This window comes from Blennius ocellaris (genome assembly GCF_963422515.1).
Source record: "Blennius ocellaris genome assembly, chromosome: 14".
Classification (NCBI taxonomy): Eukaryota; Metazoa; Chordata; class Actinopteri; order Blenniiformes; family Blenniidae; genus Blennius; species Blennius ocellaris.
In genome coordinates, this window is record NC_137663.1 from 27,820,073 (window position 1) to 27,839,436 (window position 19,364).

Below are 19,364 nucleotides of genomic sequence, written 5' to 3' on the forward strand. Positions count from 1 at the left end.
GGGTCACGACATGAGGGGTCACGATATGAGGGGTCATGAGGGGTCATGAGGGGTCATGAGGGGTCACGACTCCTCAGCTCCTCTATAGTTTCCTAAAAACAGCACAAGAGATAAACAGGAAAGAAAACAGACAGAAAGTCACAAACACAAACATGAAAATGGTCTGGAAGACGTCCAGTTTCCTGACGTGAGCTGATTCCTGCTTCCTGCTTCCTGCTGCTTCCTCCTGCCTCCTGCTTCCTGCTACTTCCTCCTGCCTCCTGCTTCCTGCTGCTTCCTGCTGCTTCCTGCTTCCTCCTGCTTCCTGCTGCTTCCTGCTGCTTCCTGCTTCCTCCTGCTTCCTCCTGCTTCCTGCTGCTTCCTGCTGCTTCCTGCTTCCTCCTGCTTCCTCCTGCTTCCTGCTGCTTCCTGCTTCCTCCTGCTTCCTGCTGCTTCCTCCTGCTGCTTCCTCCTGCTGCTTCCTCCTGCTTCCTGCTTCCTCCTGCTTCCTGCTGCTTCCTGCTTCCTCCTGCTTCCTGCTGCCTCCTGCTTCCTGCTGCTTCCTGCTTCCTGCTGCTTCCTGCTGCCTCCTGCTTCCTGCTGCTTCCTGCTTCCTCCTGCTTCCTGCTGCTTCCTGCTTCCTGCTGCTTCCTGCTGCTTCCTGCTTCCTGCTGCTTCCTGCTTCCTCCTGCTTCCTGCTGCTTCCTGCTTCCTCCTGCTTCCTGCTGCTTCCTGCTTCCTCCTGCTTCCTGCTTCCTGCTGCTTCCTGCTTCCTGCTGCTTCCTGCTTCCTCCTGCTTCCTGCTGCTTCCTGCTTCCTGCTGCTTCCTGCTTCCTGCTTCCTGCTGCTTCCTGCTTCCTGCTGCTTCCTGCTGCTTCCTCCTTCTTCTTGCTGCTTCCTGCTTCCTGCTGCTTCCTCCTGCTTCCTGCTTCCTCCTGCTTCCTGCTTCCTGCTGCTTCCTGCTGCTTCCTGCTGCTTCCTCCTTCTTCTTGCTGCTTCCTGCTTCCTGCTGCTTCCTGCTGCTTCCTCCTTCTTCTTGCTGCTTCCTGCTTCCTGCTGCTTCCTCCTGCTTCCTGCCGACTCACCTTGTTTCCTGACAGGCATGACTCGGGGTAAACTTGACTCTCAGGCCTTCACTTCTTCAGGTCATGGTCTTCCTTCTCAATGGGCCAGGTGGGTGCTGAGACCAACTCTGGAAAGGTGCACAGCAGGGGTCACCTGGGTCAGGGGGGGTCACCAGGGGTCAGGGGGGGTCTCATGCAAAATGCCCCCAGTCTGTGATTTTATCTCAAAACATACATGTGAAGATTCAGTCTGAGACGAGAAGCTCCTCCCTCCGTCTGCAGCCCCAGTCCTGCAGGGAGATCCAGAGTCTCAAACCAGCAGCTTCAGTTCCTCCACAGTGTGAAATCAGCAGCTTCAGTTCCTCCACAGTCTGAAATCAGCAGCTTCAGTTCCTCCACAGTGTGAAATCAGCAGCTTCAGTACATCCACAGTGAACAGAGGAGCTTCAGTTCCTCCACAGTGAACAGAGGAACCTCCTCAGGACTGCAGCAGCTCGTGGATCCAGACTGGAGCCTGAAGATCAGGAGGAGGTTCTGCAGCTTCACTGCCTCCAGTGTCCGAGGAGCTCCTCCACATCCTCCACATCCTCCACATCTCCTACATCCTCCACATCTTCTACATCCTCCACTGTGAAGCTCCTCCACTGTGAAGCTCCTCCACTGTGAAGCTCGTCTGCAGCTCTACTTTGTCTCTTCTGCCAGAGAAAGGCTGCAGCGTCTCACAGCATCTTCATCACCAGCAGGGAGGAAGAGTCCTGCAGACATCAGTTAGTGTGTGTGTGTGTGTGTGTGTGTGTGTGTGTGTGTGTGTGTGTGTGTGTGTGTGTGTGTGTGTGTGTGTGTGTGTGTGTGTGTGTGTGTCCGGCTGAATCAGCGTCCCGCGGCGGGGCCGCCGGTCGGACGCTCCCCGGGACAAGCGACGCCCGGCCGGCCGGCTGGAGAGACGAGCTGCCCGGCAGCCGTGGGAGAAAACGCGTGGCCCTCAAACGACTCCATCTCCATGGACGCTCATCTTCCGCCCGGCGGGGGGGCGGGGTGGGGGGTGGGCGGGGGGCGCGGCCGCGGGGCTCGTGCTGTCGGGGCCGGGAGCGGAGCTCCGGCTGCACCGCGTCTCTGCTGGGCGACAGGCGGCTGCAGCCTGCAGCCCTACGATCCGCCGTACGGTACGGTCGCTCCACGGCCTCAAGCTCACGGCGAGCAGCTGGCGAGCTTCCGGTTCCACCTGCCATAATAAAACACCTCGCCGGCAACGAGCAGGTGACGGACTTCCGGTCGTGCTCGTCGCCCTCCTCGAGGGGGGGTCGTGAGGAATTGAGTCCAAACACAATCCTCGTAACTCGTTACACGTTACAGTTACAAGCTTCCACGATAAATACGTTGAATTATTCTCTTCTACAACACACACATGTGGGCTGGCATGTTAGTACACAGATTACTAGTTACTCCTGTAAAAGTAACTTTCTTCACCTGTTTTTTGAACTAACTAAGATAAATTACAAGTAACTATTTAGTTACTTTCAGCAGCTGCCGACAACTGTATTTGCACTTCCGGCTCGAGGCGACCTTTTAATGACGTCACTGCTTCTCAGTAAAAACAACGTGGTTCCGACTCAGCAGGACTTTGTTGACCAACTTCCGGTCAGGCTGTGAACTGATGAACAAACAAGTAAACACTAAATACACAGAAGAGAACTGACCGATAATCCGACAAGAACACGTTCCTGTAACCATGACAACACGTAAACAACGTTACGGGGGCGTTTCCCACTGACGTCAGTCTCGCACGTGCATTGTGGGTGACGGTGTCCAATAAAACTACAACTTTCAACGACCCGTCCCCTCCTCTCGTGACGTCACGGGTTGCTAGGCAACCGACGACAACACATCCTCGGCTGGTCGTTTCGGCTCCGGACGGACCAGGAAGCGTTTCTTCGTCATGGAGGTCAGTTCGTTTCTCTGAAGTCTCAATGTTTTGTCCTTGGAAACGTTTTTAACTCCGGTGACGTCATAGAGATTCACAGGCTCAGAGCTCTACCAGAACCATCTGTGTTTGCAGGATCAATAGTGATCAGTAGTGATCAATAGTGATCAATGGTGATCAGCAGTGATCAGTAGGAGCTCATATAAAGTATACATTCATTCTTTTACAGCTAAATTAGGTTCCATATGAACCCAAAGGTCATTTCTTTGACGTACAAAGAGTTTATCATCATGCAGTTTGTTTTTTTTATTTATATTTATATTTTTACTGATACCGGGTATATATATATATCAGGGTATATATATATATATATATATATATATATATATATATATATATATATATATATACCCTGATATATATATATATATATAAAAATATATATATGAAAAAAATAAAATATATATATATATATATATATATATAATATATATATATGTTTTTTGCTGGTCTTCTCCAGGAACCCGGTCCAGAACACAGCGACTCTCCTGAGTCCTTGGAGGAGTTCCAGGTTGTCCTCCAGGAGCTCCTGGGGGACGAGAGCCTGGCCAAGGTCCGTCTGCAGTACGAGAAGCTGGTCTGTGTCCTGAAGACGTCCCGGGACAACGAGAAGAGACTGATGTCCAAGTGCAGGGAGCTGCAGGCCGAGATGGTGTCGTCCTCCACCAGGGTGTCTGCAGCTCTGAAGCTGTCCCAGGAGGACCAGGACACCATCTCCTCCCTCAAGAGGGTACACACACACCATCTCCTCCCTCAAGAGGGTACACACACACCATCTCCTCCCTCAAGAGGGTACACACACACCATCACCTCCCTCAAGAGGGTACACACACACCATCTCCTCCCTCAAGAGGGTACACACACACCATCTCCTCCCTCAAGAGGGTACACACACCATCTCCTCCCTCAAGAGGGTACACACACACCATCTCCTCCCTCAAGAGGGTACACACACACCATCACCTCCCTCAAGAGGGTACACACACACCATCTCCTCCCTCAAGAGGGTACACACACACCATCTCCTCCCTGAAGAGGGTACACACACACCATCACCTCCCTCAAGAGGGTACGCACACACCATCTCCTCCCTCAAGAGGGTACACACACCATCTCCTCCCTCAAGAGGGTACACACACACCATCTCCTCCCTCAAGAGGGTACACACACACCATCTCCTCCCTCAAGAGGGTACACACACACCATCTCCTCCCTCAAGAGGGTACACACACACCATCTCCTCCCTCAAGAGGGTACACACACACCATCTCCTCCCTCAAGAGGGTACACACACACCATCTCCTCCCTCAAGAGGGTACACACACCATCACCTCCCTCAAGAGGGTACACACACACCATCTCCTCCCTCAAGAGGGTACACACACACCATCTCCTCCCTCAAGAGGGTACACACACACCATCTCCTCCCTCAAGAGGGTACACACACACCATCTCCTCCCTCAAGAGGGTACACACACACCATCTCCTCCCTCAAGAGGGTACACACACACCATCTCCTCCCTCAAGAGGGTACACACACACCATCTCCTCCCTCAAGAGGGTACACACACACCATCACCTCCCTCAAGAGGGTACACACACACCATCTCCTCCCTCAAGAGGGTACACACACACCATCACCTCCCTCAAGAGGGTACACACACACCATCACCTCCCTCAAGAGGGTACACACACCATCACCTCCCTCAAGAGGGTACACGCACACCATCTCCTCCCTCAAGAGGGTACACACACACCATCACCTCCCTCAAGAGGGTACACACACCATCTCCTCCCTCAAGAGGGTACACACACCATCTCCTCCCTCAAGAGGGTACACACACACCATCACCTCACTCAAGAGGGTACACACACACCATCACCTCCCTCAAGAGGGTACACACACACCATCACCTCCCTCAAGAGGGTACACACACCATCTCCTCCCTCAAGAGGGTACACACACCATCTCCTCCCTCAAGAGGGTACACACACACCATCTCCTCCCTCAAGAGGGTACACACACCATCTCCTCCCTCAAGAGGGTACACACACACCATCACCTCCCTCAAGAGGGTACACACACACCATCACCTCCCTCAAGAGGGTACACACACACCATCTCCTCCCTCAAGAGGGTACACACACACCATCTCCTCCCTCAAGAGGGTACACACACACCATCTCCTCCCTCAAGAGGGTACACACACACCATCACCTCCCTCAAGAGGGTACACACACCATCTCCTCCCTCAAGAGGGTACACACACCATCACCTCCCTCAAGAGGGTACACACACCATCACCTCCCTCAAGAGGGTACACACACACCATCTCCTCCCTCAAGAGGGTACACACACCATCACCTCCCTCAAGAGGGTACACACACCATCTCCTCCCTCAAGAGGGTACACACACCATCTCCTCCCTCAAGAGGGTACACACACACCATCTCCTCCCTCAAGAGGGTACACACACCATCACCTCCCTCAAGAGGGTACACACACCATCTCCTCCCTCAAGAGGGTACACACACACCATCACCTCCCTCAAGAGGGTACACACACCATCACCTCCCTCAAGAGGGTACACACACCACCACCTCCCTCAAGAGGGTACACACACACCATCACCTCCCTCATGACTGACCTCTTCCTCCAGGAGCTGGACAAGGCCTGGAAGATGGTGGACGGCGCTCACGACGAGGAGAAGAAGCATAAAGCCGCCATCAGGAAGCTGAAGGAGGACATTACCAGCCTCACCAGGCTGACTGACCAGCAGACCAGCAACTCTGTGGACCAGGAGCTCAGGTGGGGCCGCTGGTTACCAGCCTGGTGGTACCTGGTCACCTGGTCACCTGGTCACCTGGTCATCTGGTCCAACTGTGACATGTGGTTGATTCTTGCCAGTGAGACTGTGAAGATGAAGGAGGAGCTGACGGAGGAGAGGAACCAGCTGCTGTCCACAGCAGAGGGGCTGAGGGAGAAGCTCCACCAGGCCTCCGTCACCCTGCAGGAGGTCCAGGGCCAGAGGGAGAACGCCTCGGAGGCCCTCGCTCAGGTGAGGACGTCCAGCCACGGTCAGAACGTCTGCTTCTCTAGACCAGAGTTCTTCACCCTCTGGTGTTTCCTCCAGATCGTCAGCTGAGTCGCGGGAAATTATCACATTTCAAATTTCTTTCTAAAAACCTTTGCTCTCACAGCGACAGTGTGTTGCAGAGTAATGATGTATAAATACTCTTCACCACTAGAGGGCAGCACAGAACTTTGCCGGTGAAATGTAAAGTGACAGACGTCAGTGTGGTTCATCTCCACCTCCTGCTACCATCTTGTATCAAAGTACTGTGTCAGTGACAGTGATGGAGAAGTTTTTGAAAACCAGGATCTCAGCTCTTCATCCATCAGGTCCAGGTTTCACACTGAGGGAGGCACTATTAAAAAAAGTCCTTGCTTTCTGGATTTACTGGATTCCTGTTGATAAAACTTTGATGAGAAAGACTTTATAATGTTAATAGAGGCTACAGAGTTTAACATTTTAACATTTCCAGGTGGAGGTGTGACTCCAGAGTTTTACAAACAAAAAAGTGTGTCTTGAGTCAAAAAGGTAGAAAAACTCTGGTCTGGACGGAGGAAGGACTTGGTTTCTGGTACTTGGTTTCTGGTACTGGGTTTCTGGTACTGGGTCTCTGGTACTGGGTCTCTGGCTCCAGCAGAGTTTCCGTCCTTCCACGTCTCATGAAGACAAACGGAGACAGACGGAGTGTGTGTGTCGTCCTGCAGCTGCAGGTGGAGCTCCAGGTGCAGCAGAACCACGTCTCCAGAGAGACGAGGCTGAAGGAGAAGCTGGACAAGGAGGTGAAGCAGCTCCAGGCCGACATGGAGGCCAAGAGGGGCCACATCAAGACCCTGGAGGTCCAGAACCAGAAGGTCCAGGAGGAGCAGCAGCGTCTGGAGCAGCAGCTCAAGGACCTGAAGGTAAAACCCTCTGGAGCCCTGAGGGTGGAGCTGCAACCCTCTGGAGCCCCGGGGGGCCGAGGGTGGAGCTGCAACCCCAACCTCCTCCAGGTCCTGAACCAGCTTCCTCCGCCCCCCCCCCAGGTCCAGAACGAGCGTCAGGCCAAAGAGGCGGAGCAGCAGCAGCAGAAGAGCAGCCGCCTGCAGCAGGAGTGTGAGCAGCTCTCACTGACCCGGGACCAGCTCACCTTCCAGAACCAGAACACTGCGGCCCAGCTCAAGGTACACACACACACACACACACACACACACACACACACACACACACACACACACACACACACACACACACACACACACACACACACACACACACTAGACTAAACTAGAAAGATGACAGTTCAGTGCTTTAATTTTAAATAGCTGGTAAATGTTTGTATTTTGAAAAGACACTTTCAACTGTGTGTGAAGTAACGAGAACCGTAGTATTGATGGGTTCTGTTGTATCATGAACGTCGGGTTAACCGGACCCAAACCAGAACCAGAACCCCAACCCTAACCCTTAACCCCAACCCAAACCCTAACCCTTAACCCCAACCCTAACCCTTAACCCCAACCCAAACCCTAACCCTTAACCCCAACCCTAACCCTTAACCCCAACCCTAACCCTTAACCCCAACCCAAACCCTAACCCTTAACCCCAACCCTAACCCTTAACCCCAACCACAACCCAAACCCTTAACCCCAACCCTAACCCTTAACCCCAACCCAAACCCTAACCCTTAACCCTAACCCTAACCCTTAACCACAACCCCAACCCTAACCCTTAACCCCAACCCAAACCCTTAACCCCAACCCTAACCCTTAACCCCAACCCTAACCCTTAACCCCAACCCTAACCCTTAACCACAACCCTAACCCTTAACCCCAACCCTAACCCTTAACCCCAACCCCAACCCAAACCCTAACCCTTAACCACAACCACAACCCCAACCCCAAACCGAACCAGAACCCTACTGGCACGTTGGTTCCTCTACAGCTACAAAAACAGCAGAAGGTACTTTCATCCACTCTCTGGTACTTTTGCCAAACGTCCAGGTGAGGGAGGAGGAGGTGAGCCAGGTGAGGCAGGAGGCGGCCAAACAGACGAAGATGAGAGAAGCCGTCCAGAAGAAGCTTCACCAGGTGGAGGAGCAGAAGGCTGACGTAGACGTGCAGAAGGAGACACTGAAGTCCCACATTGCAGGTCTAGAGCGAGGTAGGAAGACCTTCTCTGGACCTGGATCTGGACCTGGACCTGGATCTGGAAACGCCTCCATGCATTTCATCTTCCTTCCAACCGAACCTTCACGACTGGAGTCAGACCTGCTTGTGTTTCACCTTCGATGTCAAATGACTGTTTTCTACCTTCGCAGATCTTGAATCTTCTCACAAGCAAGTAGACGCTGACAAGAAGGTGATAGAGGAGTTGGTCCGGGAGAGAGACGCTCTGAACAAGGTAGCTGGAGGGGCTGGGGGTCTTTATAGACACTACTAGGACAGGACAGGACAGGACAGGACAGGACAGGACAGGACAGGACAGGACAGGACAGGACAGGACACGACACGACAGAACCCAATAGCTCTTATTTCTCATGAAATGTGGACACAGAGACTAAACCCACAATGTGGACACAGAGACTAAACCCACGATGTGGACACAGAGACTAAACCCACGATGTGGACACAGAGACTAAACCCAGGATGTGGACACAGAGACTAAACCTACGATGTGGACACAGAGACTAAACCCACGATGTGGACACAGAGACTAAACCCACGATGTGGACACAGAGACTAAACCCACGATGTGGACACAGAGACTAAACCCACGATGTGGACACAGAGACTAAACCTACAATGTGGACACAGAGACTAAACCCACGATGTGGACACAGAGACTAAACCCACGATGTGGACACAGCGACTAAACCCACGATGTGGACACAGAGACTAAACCCACGATGTGGACACAGAGACTAAACCCACGATGTGGACACAGAGACTAAACCCACGATGTGGACACAGAGACTAAACCCACGATGTGGACACAGAGACTAAACCTACAATGTGGACACAGAGACTAAACCCACGATGTGGACACAGCGACTAAACCCACGATGTGGACACAGAGACTAAACCTACAATGTGGACACAGAGACTAAACCCACGATGTGGACACAGCGACTAAACCCACGATGTGGACACAGAGACTAAACCCACGATGTGGACACAGAGACTAAACCCATGATGTGGACACAGAGACTAAACCCACGATGTGGACACAGAGACTAAACCCACGATGTGGACACAGCGACTAAACCCACGATGTGGACACAGAGACTAAACCCACGATGTGGACACAGAGACTAAACCCACGATGTGGACACAGAGACTAAACCCACATTGGTTCTATTTGCCTGCAGAACCTGATGAAAGCTGCCCATGGCGGTGAGAAGCGGCAGAACGTGCTGAAGCTGCTGGAGCAGGACAAGAAGACCCTGGAGCAGGAGCTGGACGGGTTCCAGCAGGAGGCCCAGAAGCAGCGCAAGATCATCCAGCAGCTGGAGAAGGAGCGCGACCGCTACATCAACCAGACCAGCAGCCTGGTGCAGAAGGTGGGACCGGGACCGGCACTCACTGTCCCGTGGTTCCGTCTGAATGACGGGACGTCCCGTCTGTCCAACAGGTCCAGGAGAAGACCAGGGACGTAGAGGTGAAAGAGGTGGAGATCTTTGACTGGAGGAAGAAGGTGACGGAGGCAGAGTGTCGGCTGAAGCAGCAGGAGAACCTGCTGGAGGCCGTCGTGTCCGAGAGGAACCTGTACGGCAGGAACCTGACGGAGGCTCAGGTACCCTGGTCTGAAGGTTCCTGGTCTGAAGGTTCCTGGTCTGAAGGTTCCTGGTCTGAAGGTTCCTGGTCTGAAGGTTCAACCTTCCACCCTTGTTTTTACAACCGAACTGAATCTTTCTTCTCACTCTCGTCACTTCTGCTCTGAACGTCAGGAAGACGTTGTGGAGATGAAGAGGAAGATGAAAACCATGAGCAACCAGGTGACCCGCCTGAGAGACGAGGTCACGGCGAGGGAGCTGCTCCTCGCCAAGGACCAGCAGGAGGCCCGGCGCCTGGAGAAGGACCACGAGGCCCTGAAGGTGCTGAGAACCTTCTGCGGGTCCTGGTGGCCCTGAACCTGAATGTCTGCATAACACACACTTGTAGGACAGTCAGACATGTTCTCTCGTGTTCTCTCGTGTTCTCTCATGTTATCTCATGTTCTCTCATGTTCTCTCATGTTCTCTCGTGTTCTCAGGAGGAACTCCAGCTGATGAAGCATCAGCTTGAAGAGGCGAAGCAGCAGGTGGAGGTCCAGAGAGCCGAGCAGCAGAAGCTGCAGAAGATATTATCCGACGCCAAAGCCGAGCAGCTGCAGGACAGGAAACGACTGGAGCAGGTGAAGGAGGTGGTTGAAAGGTGGAGCTCCACCTGGAGCAGGTGAAGGAGGTGGTTGAAAGGTGGAGCAGGTGAAGGAGGTGGTTGAAAGGTGGAGCTCCACCTGGAGCAGGTGAAGGAGGTGGTTGAAAGGTGGAGCAGGTGAAGGAGATGGTTGAAAGGTGGAGCTCCACCTGGAGCAGGTGAAGGAGGTGGTTGAAAGGTGGAGCAGGTGAAGGAGGTGGTTGAAAGGTGGAGCTCCACCTGGAGCAGGTGAAGGAGGTGGTTGAAAGGTGGAGCAGGTGAAGGAGGTGGTTGAAAGGTGGAGCAGGTGAAGGAGGTGGTTGAAAGGTGGAGCAGGTGAAGGAGGTGGTTGAAAGGTGGAGCAGGTGAAGGAGGTGGTTGAAAGGTGGAGCTCCACCTGGCGGGACTCTGAAGTGGCTCTTGCCTCCAGGTGAGTCGGGAGCGAGACGCTGTGGCCAAGCAGCTGCTGAAGCGTAACGACGAGCGAGCGCTGCTGTACGAGAAGATCCGGATCCAGCAGTCCATCCTCAGCAAGGGGGACTTCCACTACACCCAGAGGGTGGAGGACATCCACCTGCTCCACCTGGAGGTAAAGAGGCTGCGACGCAAGAAGAACATCCTGGACAAGATCTTACCCAACACCGAGGAGCTCAGGTACATGGGGGGGGGGGGGAGGGGGGGGGGGGGGGGGGTGGAGCTGGAGGTCCAGGGAGGAACGGGTCCTGTTACACTGTTACACTGTTATGTTATTATATTATTACACTGTTACACTGTTACATTATCACACTGATACACTGTTACATTATTACACTATTACAATATTACACTATTACAATGTTACACTATTACATTATTACACTATTACAATGTTACACTATTACAATGTTACACTATTACATTATTACACTATTACACTGTTACATTATTACACTATTACACTATTACAATGTTACACTATTACATTATTACACTGTTGCACTGTTACATTATTACAATATTACACTATTACAATGTTACACTATTACAATATTACACTATTACAATGTTACACTATTACAATGTTACACTATTACATTATTACACTGTTGCACTGTTAACATTATTACACTATTACACACATAGGTACACACATATAACACACATATAAAACACGAAATAACAGTCAGTTCCACTCTTTGGGGTTTTAAAAGTATTTGAAGAACAGTGAATGTTGAAGACAGTGAATGTTGAAGAACAGTGAACGTTGAAGAACAGTGAACGTGGTGTTGCAGACGGGAGCTGCTGCTCCTGAAGAAGCTCCTCCTCCAGGAGCGAGAGAGGGAGCAGCCTGCTGGAGGAGCAGCTGAAGCCCATCAACATTCACCGCTGGAGGAGGCTGGAGGTAACATCTGGGAGAACAGTTGAATGATGTGAGGATCCAGATGTGAGAGCAGTTGGATGATGTGAGGATCCAGATGTGAGAGCAGTTGGATGATGTGAGGATCCAGATGTGAGAGCAGTTGGACAATGTGAGGATCCAGATGTGAGAGCAGTTGGATGATGTGAGGATCCAGATGTGAGAGCAGTTGGACAATGTGAGGATCCAGATGTGAGAACAGCTGGATGATGTGAGGATCCAGATGTGAGAGCAGTTGCATGATGTGAGGATCCAGATGAGAGAGCAGTTGGACGATGTGAGGATCCAGATGTGAGAGCAGTTGGATGATGTGAGGATCCAGATGTGAGAGCAGTTGGATGATGTGAGGATCCAGATGTGAGAGCAGTTGGACGATGTGAGGATCCAGATGTGAGAACAGTTGGATGATGTGAGGATCCAGATGTGAGAGCAGTTGGATGATGTGAGGATCCAGATGTGAGAACAGTTGGATGATGTGAGGATCCAGATGTGAGAGCAGTTGGACGATGTGAGGATCCAGATGTGAGAACAGTTGGATGATGTGAGGATCCAGATGTGACAACAGTTGGATGATGTGAGGATCCAGATGTGAGAGCAGTTGGACGATGTGAGGATCCAGATGTGAGAACAGTTGGATGATGTGAGGATCCAGATGTGAGAACAGCTGGATGGTGTCAGGAACCAGATGTGAGAACAGCTGGATGATGTGAGGATCCAGATGTGAGAACAGTTGGATGATGTGAGGATCCAGATGTGAGAGCAGTTGGACAATGTGAGGATCCAGATGTGAGAACAGCTGGATGATGTGAGGATCCAGATGTGAGAACAGCTGGATGATGTGAGGATCCAGATGTGAGAACAGCTGGATGATGTGAGGATCCAGATGTGAGAACAGCTGGATGATGTGAGGATCCAGATGTGAGAGCAGTTGCATGATGTGAGGATCCAGATGAGAGAGCAGTTGGATGATGTGAGGATCCAGATGTGAGAGCAGTTGGATGATGTGAGGATCCAGATGTGAGAGCAGTTGGACGATGATGTCAGATCCAGATGTGTCCAGAGGAAAGGTGGACTGGACGGGGTTAAAAGCCGTTTCCTCTGCAGGCAGCGATCCGGGGAAGTTTCTGCTCCTCCAGAAGATCCAGATGTTACAGAAGAGGCTGATCAACCAAGACCCAGCAGCTGGAGGACTCAGAGCTGCTCTTACAGGTGATCTTTGAATGGTGCTCCATTGCCTTACCTTGCCTTGCCTTGCCTTGCTATGTTCGTCCTCATTCCGCCATGTCCAGCAGGTGATAATCAAATGTACAAGTTGAGACTGTTTTCACTCTGATGTGAGCAGGAAGTAGAACTGAGGTTTGGTTCTGGACTGTTCTACTATTGTAGCTCTATGATCGATACTAGCTGATCTACTATTGTAGCTCTATGGTCGATACTAGCTGATCTACTATTGTAGCTCTATGATCGATACTAACTGACGTTTAGAGGCTTGGTGAGGTTTGAACTTCTGACGTTTGGAAAATGTGGATTATTTGGTGTTTCTTTCTTCAGTGACGACATGAGAATGGATGAGAAGGCTCTCTCTCTCTCTCTCTCCTCTCTCTCTCTCTCTCTGTCTCTCTATCTCTCTCTCCCTCTCTCTCTGTCTCTCTATCTCTCTCTCCTCTCTCTCTCTCTGTCTCTCTCTCTCTCTCTGTCTCTCTCTCTCTCTCTCCTCTCTCTCCCTCTCTCTCTGTCTCTCTATCTCTCTCTCCTCTCTCTCTCTCTGTCTCTCTCCCTCTCTCTCTCTCTCTCTGTCTCTCTCTCTCTCTCTCTCTCTCTCTCTCTGTCTCTCTCCCTCTCTCTCTCTCTCTCTCTCTCTCCCTCCTCTCTCTCTCTCTCTCTCTCTCCCCTCTCTCTCTCTCTCTCTCTCTCTCTCTCTCTCTCTCTCTCTCTCTCTCTCTCTCTCTCTCTCTCCCTCTCTTCCTGTCCTCCCTCCAGGAGAAGGAGAGGTTGTACGTGGAGCTGAAGCTCATCCTGTCCAGGCAGCCTGGTCCAGATGTGGCAGAACAGCTGCAGCAGAGTCAGTGGAGCCTGAAGGACCGAAGCAGGAAGCTGCAGGTCAGCTGGTACCATAAACACAGATGTTACATAATAGTCCAACATGGACATGGACTGCTGGAGGACACTGTCTTCTTTGATGACACCTGGTCTCCCTGGTCTCCTGGTCTCCCTGGTCTTCCTGGTCTCCCTGGTCTCTTCTGGTCTCCCTGGTCTTCCTGGTCTCCCCTGGTCTCCCTGGTCTCCTGGTCTTCCTGGTCTCCCTGGTCTCTTCTGGTCTTCCTGGTCTCCCCTGGTCTCCCTGGTCTTCCTGGTCTCCCCTGGTCTCCCTGGTCTCCCTGGTCTTCCTGGTCTCCTGGTCTCTTCTGGTCTTCTGGTCTCCCCCTGGTCTCCCTGGTCTTCCTGGTCTCCCTGGTCCCTCCAGGCTCTGGTAGCAGAGCTGAGGATGCTGGACTCCAAGATGAAGGACTACGTCAGTGAGAACCAGCGTCTGGGCGGAGAACTGGCCACCATGAAGAAGAAGTACCTCGGTCTGAAGAAGCTGCAGAGGTGAGACTTCACTTCCTGTCTCGTCTTCACAAATAAGAGTCTGGACCTGAGAAGACGGGTTGAACCTGGAGGAGCGGAAGCCGAGGTCTCCTGCTGGGCCAAACCAGGACCAGTGAGACCGTCTGGGAGTCAGTGAGGACAATGTCCCAGTGTGGACAGAACAGACACAGGGTGACTTCCTGTGGACATTGTCCCCCTGGTCCCCAGTGGACAAACCCTCCGACTGTGTCCCCAGTGAGCAGAGGAGTCCGTCCCGGGTGGAGCAGGTGGAGCCGCTGCCCCGGCTCGGCAGCAGAACCCGGTTCACCGGAGGAGGCTTCAGGTTCCACCACGGCGTCAGGAGATGACGGTTCCCCTTCAAAATAAAGGTAATGAGCATTGAGGCTGAGCAGGACTTCCTGTCTGGACAGATGAGACCAGTCACTCTGCATTTACTGTCTCTTCAGAGGGTCTACATGCTGTGTGTCCTCTGGAGGACCTGGAGGACCTGGAGGACCTGGAGCACCTGGAGCACCTGGAGGACCTGGAGGACCTGGAGCACCTGGAGCACCTGGAGGACCTGGAGGACCTGGAGACCTGGAGGACCTGGAGGACCTGTCGTTTCTCCTACTGGCTGTTCTAATGCCAGATTGTCTTCACTTCTTCTCATCATTAATCTGTTTTCTTGTTCTTCTTCTTGTTTATTCCTTGTTTACAACTGACCTGCTGATCCACTGCTGTGTGTTGTTGTTGTTGTTGTTGTTGTTGTTGTTGTTGTTGTTGTTGTTGATCAGTGAACGGCGACACGATGAAACCTGACGTCTCTCGTCTTCAAACTGTTCTCCTGGCAGACGAACTGCTCATCGTCTTTTTAAAATCCATTTACAAAGTTCCATGTTTGGGCGTTTATTGACATGTGAAGCACTTTGAAATGATTTGTGATCAATAATATTGATCCAAATACTTTCACTGGGAGTCCTAATAAAGAGGTTATGTACGTAAATAGATGCTTGTGAAATTGTCTGTTTAGCTTTTGGGAACTAACATTTAACACAAACTGTCATTTATTATCTGGTTAATATTGAGACTTTTCTTCTGAAATCTGAATTTTTAACCAAACCTGCTGCAGGACAATATAAAACCAGTCAGGATCAAGGAAATGTGTCATTTAATGACGTCTTTTAAATCTCTTCTGAAAACCCACCTCTCCAGACTCACTTGTTTTGTTTTAACCTGTTTTTAAATTACTTTGACTCTGGATCCATGGAGGAGGAGGAGGAGGAAGAGGAGGAGGAGGAGGAGGAGGAGGAGGAGGAGGAAGAGGAGGAGGAGGAGGAGGAGGAGGAAGAGGAGGAGGAGGAGGAAGAGGAGGAGGAGGAGGAGGAGGAGGAGGAGGAGGAGGAGGAGGAGGAGGAGGAAGAGGAGGAGGAGGAGGAGGAGGGTTCAGGGATGGAGGAGGAGGAGGAGGAGGAGGAGCAGGAGGAGGAGGAGGAGGAAGAGGAGGAGGAGGAGGAGGAGGAGGAGGAGGAGGGTTCAGGGATGGAGGAGGAGTTCCTACGGTGGCCCTGAAGTGCAAACCACAACAACAAATCACTAAACACAACAACAAATGAAAAAACACAACTGCAAATTGAAAAAAACACAACAACAAACAAAAAACACAACAACAAATGAAAAACACAAAGACATTAACTTCAAAGGAAGAGCAGCAGACGAGCTCTCTGATTGGACGACGGAGCCGTTCAGCCTTTGAACCAGAAGTTATTCTTCCTGGAGAACGAATTTAAAACCTGGAAAAGTTTGACTCTTTCCTCCAGTTTGGACAAAACTTGTTCCTCCTTCCTTCTGGTATTTTCTCCTCTGGAAACTAAACGAGCCACAAGAGAAATGACGTCCGGTTCATAAGTGGTACTTTCCCGTCGTCCAATCAGACGATCTCTCGCTGCCAACTGGTACCGACCTTTTCTGGTTAAGTTACCGTCTTTGTGTTTTTCCATTTGCAGTTGTGTTTTTTCATTTGTTGTTGTGTTTTTCAATTTGCAGTTGTGTTTTTCAATTTGCAGTTGTGTTTTTGAATTTGCAGTTGTGTTTTTGAATTTGTGTTGTGTTTTTCAATTTGTTGTTGTGTTTTTCAATTTGCAGTTGTGTTTTTCAATTTGCAGTTGTGTTTTTGAATTTGCAGTTGTGTTTTTGAATTTGTGTTGTGTTTTCAATTTGTTGTTGTGTTTTTCAATTTGCAGTTGTGTTTTTCAATTTGCAGTTGTGTTTTCAATTTGCAGTTGTGTTTTCAATTTGCAGTTGTGTTTTTTCATTTGTTGTTGTGTTTAGTGAATTGTTGTTGTTGTTTGCACTTCAGGGCCACCGTAAGTCCCCCCCCCCCCTCTCTCTTTCCGCGTGTGTGTGTGTCTTCAGTCCTCCTCCACGTCCGCTTGTTCTTCAACAACAAACGTCTGTGAAGTTGCAGTGGCGCTGTAATGACCCCTCCTGGCCAGGGGGGCGCTGTAATGACCCCTCCTGGCCAGGGGGGCGCTGTGGGCGCTCAGCGCGTTGTGCGAGTGAAGAAGTGACATTAGCATCACAGCTAACGCTCCCTGCCATGTTTCGTCCTTTAACAGCTGATTTAAGGACACTTTCCCCGCAGCGGCCGCCGCCATGACGTCCCGCGTGTCCGCCGGCTAACATGTTCATCACCGTGTGTTACGTCTACATGTGGGTTCGCTTCCACAAGTGCTACTCGGCGCTCCTCCGCAGCGGCTGTCCCGCCTGCACAGCCGCAGCTCGGCTTCAGCTTCAGCTCCGGAGCCGCTCCGACCTCCGCAGCCCCGCTCCCCCCCGGAGGAGGACCCGCCGGAGGAGGACCCGCCGGAGGAGGACCCGCCCGGGCCGCCGCCGTGTTCCTGCAGCTGGGAGACAAGACCGTGTGTGTGACGGAGCCCGAGGTGAGCCGCGGACACACGTGACGTCGAGCAGGTGGAGGTGAGCGGCAGGTGTCCTCAGGTACAGCCGGCCTGCGAGGCAGGAGGCCGGCCTGCGAGGCGACCGGGGGCTCCAGACCCTGGCGGGTCAGTGGGACCCCTCAGGCAGGTCCGCTCGACCCGGTTGGCTTCACCTTCTGACACCTCACACTTTATTTACACCTTTTACTGTGTAAATGTTTCAGTTTGACTTGAACTTGAACTTAAATAGACGCAGAACTCTGCTGTTCTCTTGGACCTTTCTTCTCCTGAGGTTCTGTAGTGAGGTTCTAGAATGAGGTTCTGTAGTGAGGTTCTAGAATGAGGTTCTGAAGTGAACCTATGTAACTAAATGTAACTATACTTCATGTAACTACAGTGAAGCGGTTCCTCTCACACACTACAGGGTCTGGTTGGTCTGTACTGTCGGGGGTCAGTACTGTCGGGGGGGTCAGTACTGTCGGGGGTCTGTACTGTCGGGGGTCAGTACTGTCGGGGGTCTGTACTGTCGGGGGTCAGTACTGTCGGGGGGGTCAGTACTGTCGGGGGTCTGTACTGTCGGGGGTCAGTACTGTCGGGGGTCTGTACTGTCGGGGGTCAGTACTGTCGGGGGTCTGTACTGTCGGGGGTCAGTACTGTCGGGGGTCTGTACTGTCGGGGGTCAGTACTGTCGGGGGTCTGTACTGTCGGGGGTCAGTACTGTCGGGGGGGTCAGTGCTGTCGGGGGGGTCAGTGCTGTCGGGGGGTCAGTGCTGTCGGGGTCTGTACTGTCGGGGGTCAGTACTGTCGGGGGTCAGTACTGTCGGGGGTCTGTTGTTTCCCTCAGTGGATCAACGAGGAAACTAAAGTACTGATGGAAATAATGTGTGAAATACAACAAAGTACTGATGAAATCCAGCCATACTTTATACCGCTTGGTGTGTGTGTGTGTGTGTGTGTGTGTGTGTGTGTGTGTGTGTGTGTGTGTGTGTGTGTGTGTGTGTGTCCAGCAGCCGTGGGACGACCTCGGTACCTGGACGTCTCTCGTGGGTCCGTCTCTGGTTTCCACGGCAACAGACGACACTGTTTGTTTCATGATAGAAGCTTCTGGACGAAGAGTCTCTTCTTCTTCACTTCAGGTAGGAAACCTTGAACCTTACCTGGTGTGACCTTACCTGAGGGGGGTGTGTGTGTGTGTGTGTGTGTGTGTGTGTGTGTGTGTGTGTGTGTGTGTGGTGTGTGTGTGTGTGTGTGTGTGTGTGTGTGTGTGTGTGTGTGTGTGTGTGTGTGTGTGTGTGTGTGTGTGTGTGTGTGTGTGTGTGTGTGTGTGTGTGTGTGTGTGTGTGCAGGTCCTGAAGTGGTCTGACCACTGCACCCCCCTGGCCCGGGGCCCCGGGCGGCCCCTCAGGCTCCTGGCCCAGGCCACCATAGACGACTTCACTTTGCTGGGAGTGGCTTTCATTGAGGAGCGCCTCCTGCTGGACGGAGGACTGGCTCCTCACTGCATCCTACGTAAGAGGGGGGGGAGGGGGGGGGGGGGGGGTGGGGGATAGATAGATGGATGATAGATATAGAGATAGATATAGATGATAGATAGGTATAGAGATAGATATAGATAGATGATAGATAGGTATAGAGATAGATGATGGATAGATATAGATAGATGATAGATAGATATAGAGATAGATAGATATAGATGATAGATAGGTATAGAGATAGATGATAGATAGAGATAGATAGATGATAGATAGATATAGAGATAGATGATAGATAGATATAGAGATAGATATAGATGATAGATGGGTATAGAGATAGATGATAGATAGAGATAGATAGATATAGAGATAGATAGATATAGGGATAGATGATAGATAGAGATAGATAGATATAGAGATAGATAGGTATAGAGATAGATGATAGATAGATATAGAGATAGATAGATGATAGATAGAGATAGATAGATAATAGATAGATGATAGATAGAGGGATAGATGATAGA

At 51.5% G+C, this 19,364-nt stretch overlaps 2 protein-coding genes across 2 annotated transcripts in view; one reads left to right on the top strand and one right to left on the bottom strand.

The window, feature by feature from the left end:
• Positions 1–1,470, bottom strand: part of dlg2 (discs, large homolog 2) — a gene marked incomplete at its 3' end in the record, with an annotated part of 47,043 nt that extends 45,573 nt beyond the window's left edge. Inside the window, 2 exon segments of the mRNA XM_080508705.1 lie at positions 1,065–1,171; positions 1,279–1,470. Of these exon segments, the coding sequence (XP_080364831.1) occupies positions 1,065–1,083 (19 nt within the window). The 5' untranslated portion in view covers positions 1,084–1,171; positions 1,279–1,470.
• A 1,990-nt stretch (positions 1,471–3,460) lies between these two features.
• cfap58 (cilia and flagella associated protein 58) lies at positions 3,461–14,800 on the top strand (the record flags this gene model as incomplete). Its single annotated transcript, XM_080509076.1, is given in 20 exon segments — positions 3,461–3,754; positions 5,685–5,833; positions 5,933–6,083; positions 6,803–6,997; positions 7,121–7,258; positions 8,075–8,234; positions 8,392–8,474; positions 9,442–9,633; positions 9,705–9,866; positions 10,021–10,167; positions 10,326–10,466; positions 10,899–11,122; positions 11,740–11,788; positions 11,790–11,849; positions 12,100–12,155; positions 12,892–13,030; positions 13,032–13,073; positions 13,845–13,964; positions 14,329–14,453; positions 14,689–14,800. Coding segments are annotated over 20 exon segments (2,739 nt in total).
• Between the last annotated feature and the right edge of the window lie 4,564 nt (positions 14,801–19,364).